The 6,458-nt window shown below is 40.2% G+C and overlaps 1 protein-coding gene across 1 annotated transcript; it reads left to right on the forward strand.

Moving 5' to 3' along the window:
* The first annotated feature begins 144 nt into the window (after positions 1-144).
* On the forward strand, positions 145-6,240 carry cct7 (chaperonin containing TCP1, subunit 7 (eta)). The gene is made up of 12 exons (XM_069672000.1): positions 145-174; positions 1,456-1,539; positions 1,651-1,720; positions 1,807-1,913; positions 2,104-2,282; positions 2,387-2,558; positions 2,713-2,877; positions 2,988-3,176; positions 3,486-3,583; positions 3,699-3,831; positions 4,464-4,670; positions 5,332-6,240. The coding sequence occupies exons 1-12, from the start codon at positions 169-171 to the stop codon at positions 5,560-5,562; spliced, it is 1,641 nt and encodes a 546-aa protein (XP_069528101.1). The 5' UTR covers positions 145-168; the 3' UTR covers positions 5,563-6,240.
* Positions 6,241-6,458: the final 218 nt, after the last annotated feature.

A 6,458-nucleotide genomic window follows, 5' to 3' on the forward strand; every position in this document is an offset into this window, starting at 1 on the left:
ATTTATCAACAGGTCTGTGATTTATTTCAGAAAATGAGTAAATTACAATATTCATATCGTTGACAAAACGGTGCATTACGTTCTTGAACGCACCCCGAACACTTCTAGTTTTCGAAAAGCATTGTGGGATTGGATGCCGGCGGAAAGCTTCTCGAAGGAACTGCAAAGATGATGGTGAGTGAGTTAGCATTAATGCCCATAACGCGTATGCACAATCCATGTCCATCCTTCTGTTTATCAGCATGTATTTGCATCGGCAATATTCTTAGTTTGGATGAAAACCGTTTGGTGATCTTGGGAAGCAATTATTTTGAGAGAATGATTTTTAAATGATTTTATTTGTAGCGACACCATGCTAGCTTCGTAGGATCACCCGGCATCAATGGGCGTATACGATGCTAACAGTCATGCAGGCAAATATGTTAATGTTAGCGGTTCCTTATAAAAGACAAACTGTGTTTAGCTTGTGGTAGTTTAAATATGTTATTAAATGGTTTAAGTTGTTGTCCATCATTAGCATTGTAATAGCATGTGCCATTGCAGCTTTGTCAGTGAAATTTTTGTCAAGCTAGCTGCTTAGCCTCTTTGTATGAGTGGCTGCGTTGGAAACATTGTTAACCTTAATAGTCCGCACCGTCACATTTAGAGCTTAAAAGCTGATTAACTGTTTTTGGTATTTGGTCACAAAGCGTTTGTATTGGCTCTGAGATTTGACAGCAATGCCTGCCCAAGCGGAGTGATGAAAAGTAACAAAGACTAGATAAAGTTAATAACGCGATTTGCAAAATTCTGCTACCTAGTGTTCATATATAGTAATGCGTAGTATTACTTCTTAAAGATATTATGACAGTCTTCTGCAATTAGCAATACTAATGGAAGACTGTAAACAGATGTTGTTACCCATCAGACAAACTGTCTGATGGGTAACAAAAGCACCACTCCCTACAGCTACAGTACCAACCATAGCCTTGTTAATGTTTTACATTTTAAGTTCTAGCTTAAAGTGGTTCATTTGTATTTATTTATTTAAACTGTACTAGTACTGCAATAATATCAAGATATTCTCATATTTTTACAGTACAAGTAAAACAAAGTGTTTTAATAAGATTAAATAAATAAATACGTTTCCTCCACCGTTTTTAAACATGTACAATAATAGATTTAATCTACAAATAGTGCTGTAAGATGAAATGTTATAATACATGAATTACACATCAGGATCTGATAAACCATGAAGTCTAATTTAAATAAATATACAAAACATGCTTAATACTTCGTATACAAAAGAAGTTTGCCCTTGTACACACTACTCCAGTATACCTGACCTATTTTATGTTCATGTTTTATGCTTTGTGTTTAGCTTAGTTGAGTTTCCTAACTCTCTTCGTTTGTAGTAATCACTTCCTGATTTCTTTTGTCAACCACCCCTTGCTCTTTACCCATGTCTCTCTCCAGCCTACACCGGTTATACTGCTGAAGGAGGGGACAGACACGTCTCAGGGCATTCCCCAGCTCATCAGTAACATCAATGCCTGCCAGGTCTGAAAAATTTGTTTCTCTTCATACTTGTGTATGTTTTTCTGTCGGTTTGTGTATTTCTTAATACACTTTAAGCCTGTCTCAATATGCCTCTTTGGAATTATTTTCCAGGTGATTTCTGAGGCTGTCAGGACCACCCTCGGGCCCAGGGGGATGGACAAACTGATGGTGGATGGCAGAGGTGAGAAGAGACAGATAGATGAAGATCAAAGTATTACAGCATGAGTTCATGCTCACAAAAAATGTGTGATTGATCGTGTTTTCCAGGTAAAGCTACAATCTCCAATGATGGAGCCACCATACTGAGGCTGTTGGATGTGGTTCACCCTGCAGCCAAGACCCTGGTGGACATCGCTCGCTCCCAGGATGCTGAGGTGAGAAGCGTGTGTATTTAACATTCTAGGCTGTTTGTATTTTAGTAAAAGTGAGTCCATCTGTTAAATTCGTTCACAAAACAAACAAAATGTCGATTAAAAACGGACACCAACAACGACAAAGATCTTGAATATGAGAGCATCCTAAGAGGTTTGCAAAATCTTTTTCTTTTCTCTGTATTTTTCTCAGGTTGGTGATGGCACCACCTCCGTCACTCTCCTGGCTGCTGAGTTCCTAAAGCAGTTGAAGCCATACGTGGAGGAGGGTCTCCACCCTCAGACCATCATCAGAGCGTTCCGTGCTGCCACCAACCTCGCTGTCAGCAAGATCAAGGACATTGCCGTCTCTGTGAAGAAAGACGACAAGCAGTAAGTTTCTTTTACCACAACCACTTATTTACATTGCAGCATTTAAGGTGTTGTCTGGAGTTTTAAATTCTGTATTGTACTTGTCCTTCTCTCTATCCTCGCAGAGAGCAGAGGCAGCTGTTGGAGAAGTGTGCAGCCACCGCCCTGAACTCCAAGCTTATTGCTGGTCAGAAGGATTTCTTCTCCAAAATGGTGGTAGATGCTGTCATGTCTCTGGACGAGCTGCTGTCTCTGAAGATGATTGGCATCAAGAAGGTCCAGGGAGGAGCCCTTGAGGTTTGTATCTTTTACTTTTAATCCAATTCAATTCAAACTTGTTCTAAAATTGTCTCACACAAGCTATGACATAAATCGTAACAGGTTAGAGAAACCACAACAAAGAAACGATTTAATCCATTTATATCATACTTTCTATATTTAAATTTCACAGGATTCCCAGTTGATCTCTGGGGTTGCTTTCAAGAAGACCTTCTCCTACGCCGGGTTTGAGATGCAGCCTAAACGCTATGAGAATCCAAAGATTGCTTTGCTTAATGTGGAGCTGGAGCTGAAGGCTGAGAAGGATAATGCTGAGGTCCGCGTGAAATCTGTGGAGGTAAGAAGACCACAACAAAGACTTAGAATGTGCAAAAAAAAAGTACAACCTGGAAATTCAAAAATCTGTCTTTTTATCCTTTATTTTAACCTTTCTCCCCTCTTCTGCAGGACTACCAGGCTATTGTAGATGCAGAGTGGAACATCCTGTACGACAAACTGGAGAAGATCTATAAGTCAGGAGCCAAGGTGGTTTTGTCCAAGTTACCCATCGGGGATGTGGCCACCCAGTATTTTGCAGACAGGGATCTTTTCTGTGCTGGCAGGGTGCAGGAAGAGGATCTGAAGAGGACCATGATGGTAGGACAGACACTGAAAACCTAATATTTGCATTCTTAGAGGATAAAGCTGAGTGGCTGGAATATCTCTCAGACTGTTAGGAAAGTTAGCAATGGTTAATGATATTCAGCTGTTTATTTTTTAACATCTGATGACCAAAGGTAGTCAACATCTTTGGTATTGTGACCATCATTTTTGAACAAGTGCTTTCTATTGATTGACAGCACAATTTAACTTTAAATAAACAAGTAAAGGAAAATATAATTTTTTTTCAATTTTGTTAGAATTAGCTCGAGCAAGACTGATGTGTGTGTGTTATGTGACCTCCAGGCCTGCGGTGGCTCCATCCAGACCTCAGTGGGTGCCATGACAGACGATGTCCTGGGACAGTGTGAACTCTTTGAAGAGGTCCAGGTTGGAGGAGAAAGGTAAGAAGGACCGATTCAAATCTGTTATCTGAGTGCCTCAGAAGGTATCATCTCTTGAATTAACTGTAATACGTGACGCTATGACAGCTCAAACTCACCCTGTCGGTCTATGCAGGTACAACTTCTTTAAGGGCTGTCCCAAGGCAAAGACGTGCACCATCATCCTGAGGGGCGGAGCCGAACAGTTTACAGAAGAGACGGAGCGATCGTTACACGATGCCATCATGATTGTACGCAGAGCCATCAAGGTTAGTTGACGAAGGGAAAATAAATGTGCTTTTTTTTTTATGGTGTGCATCAAGGTTGTTACATGTAGCTATTAGGAGTACGCAGTGTAATATATTAACTAACAGTAACATGTTGCTGCTAAATTACTTGTGTTGAGTTGTCAAGGGATTAAGGAGTCTTAAAAGTCACTTAATGTGTCAAAATGTTCTATAGATTGGTTTGAGAATGGGAATGGGTTGTTCTTCCCATTGTTGAACATTTGAGACACTTGAAGCATATTTAATAGACATCAGTGAGATTCAAAAACAGATTTGTTCATTTTGTTTTGTACATGTATTGAAATGTGAGTTATAGTGGCTGTAGCTAAAGTACAAGAGAAATTGGGCCATGATGTGTCATGATTCCAGGGCAAGAATGTGTATGTTGAAAGATTTTAATTAGTGATTTCATGGGTGCGATTACTTGTGAGTAAATAGTGTAAGCTTTTTTTTTAATTGTTTAACTCAGTTTACCTTTAGCAAGTAGTTTTGCTGGGGGTGCCACTGTTACACTTTACTTTTGATCTAGAATTTTTCAGAATATTTAGTCTTATTTGTCAGCCCATCTGTGCACACAGACCGTAATATGCCGACTGTACTAAACCCATTTTCAGAATGACTCCATTGTAGCAGGAGGAGGAGCCATTGAGATGGAGCTGTCCAAGTACCTCCGGGATTATTCCAGAACCATCCCAGGCAAACAGCAGCTGTTGATCGGCGCGTATGCCAAAGCCCTGGAGATCATCCCCAGACAGCTGTGTGACAACGCTGGCTTCGATGCCACCAACATCCTGAACAAACTGCGCGCCAAACATGCACAGGTAGGAAATGAAACACACAGGCTTAACGAATAGACCTGGGTATCGATAAGGATTTCTCAATTCGATTCGATTTGCAATCAGATTCGCTTCAATAGCTAATTTAATATTTGTTTAGGGGTATTTCAGATTTTTAGTCTGTACATCTGGCTCATGGTTTTCATTAAACGAACCGGGGTACAACTTGCGTGAGATTTGAGAACAAAACCACATGAGACTAAGAGTTATGGGGAAAGGCATACTGCACAACATGCCCTAAATACACTTGGGGCCAAAGCCGATTCTAACAGAGAGTAACGTAAACTTCAGTGCAAATCTAACTTACATATTCATGGATGCACACATGATAAAAAGAGTCCATCTGCGACCACTGATATCTCTGTAGTAGGTGCAGTACACGAGTCCGGGCATGTCTCCCTCACTGCAGCGTTTCGGCTGATTGATCTCGGGATTTATTAATCGATATTGGGTCATTCAAATGAGAATCAATTCGAACTCCATTCAAGATTTTTCTTTAAACGCAGCCCTATTACCGAATCCTGCAAAATACTTTGAATAGAGAACTTGGCATAGGGGTGATTTAAAGGCCTACCGTTTGAAAAGGGAACAGGAAATAATGTCAGCTTTGTTTGACTTTGTGCACTTCTTTTTGATCTTGCTGCAGGGCGGTATGTGGTACGGAGTTGATATCAACAACGAGGACATTGCAGACAACTTCACTAACTGTGTCTGGGAGCCATCCATCGTGCGGATCAATGCTCTGACTGCAGCATCAGAGGCAGCCTGCCTCATCCTGTCAGTGGATGAGACGATCAAGAACCCACGCAGCTCTATGGATGGACCACCAGGTGGCGCCGGCAGGGGCCGAGGCAGAGGGAGACCACATGCTCACTAAGAGGAAGCAAGAAAGTAACCCATTTTAACTGGCATTAGAATCCAAATGCAGATAGAAGATTGAGTGTTCTGTGCCTGTCAGGTTACATTGAAACAGCAGAGAAAGATTGTGATCAATTCAGCTCTGCATCTTTGACCTGCATTTGGATTTGAATTCTTAATAAAATGAGGTGTAATAACAAGTCAGTCACATCACAAATGGCCTGTTTAGTGAAACATCAAAAGGGGGGGGAAAGGAGAAGTTCATCTATCAATTTCAGTACCGATTCTTTTGACTTTGGTAAAGGTTTGAAACATGTTTTATGTTTTCTATTTGTTGTAGTTTTTTCGTATTGAAGCTTTCACTTAGTAACATCTGTTTAACATTTCAATGCATCTTTCCATTTGTAGTCATTTTGCTGAGGAATGGTATTGAAATACTAGCAGAATTTATACAGTTTCCCCCTTGGTTTTGAGACAAACACACTCCTGTCCCCTCCATGCCAGCTATTCCTCTGCTGACCTGAAGAAGCTGTTCCACAATTTCTAAATGGCTTTTGTGTTACGTGACAAACTGATGTGTAACATTAAAAGTAAAGCACTGATAGGATTTTGAGCAGTTGTAAACCATTCACTTGTTACGCTGTGTGAAACTATTTATTGGACCATTCTCATGAATAAATTCACAGCTGAAATCATACTGTTGACTGTTAATGTGTCATTAGCATCTGGTCAAAAGTGGAGAAGGAATAGATTAATAGCAACATATTTGTTCCCTTATATGGTATACATGTATAATGTATCAATGGCAGGCAGGTGTATTAAAGTACACCTCGAATAGGAACAGTAAAGTACGGTATTTCTATGGAAAATGGTAAAACAAGTGTTATACAGTATTTTACAGTACATTTATTGCTA

The sequence above is a fragment of the Semicossyphus pulcher genome, unplaced genomic scaffold (assembly GCF_022749685.1).
Source record: "Semicossyphus pulcher isolate SPU_LCO1_2020_fin unplaced genomic scaffold, fSemPul1.0.p SCAF_21, whole genome shotgun sequence".
Classification (NCBI taxonomy): domain Eukaryota; kingdom Metazoa; phylum Chordata; class Actinopteri; order Labriformes; family Labridae; genus Semicossyphus; species Semicossyphus pulcher.

Coding starts and splice junctions, on each gene's coding strand:
- cct7 (XM_069672000.1), top strand. Junction 3,177..3,485: donor ATCTGAAGAGGACCATGATG/GTAGGACAGACA, acceptor TGTGACCTCCAG/GCCTGCGGTGGCTCCATCCA. Junction 4,671..5,331: donor TGCGCGCCAAACATGCACAG/GTAGGAAATGAA, acceptor ATCTTGCTGCAG/GGCGGTATGTGGTACGGAGT.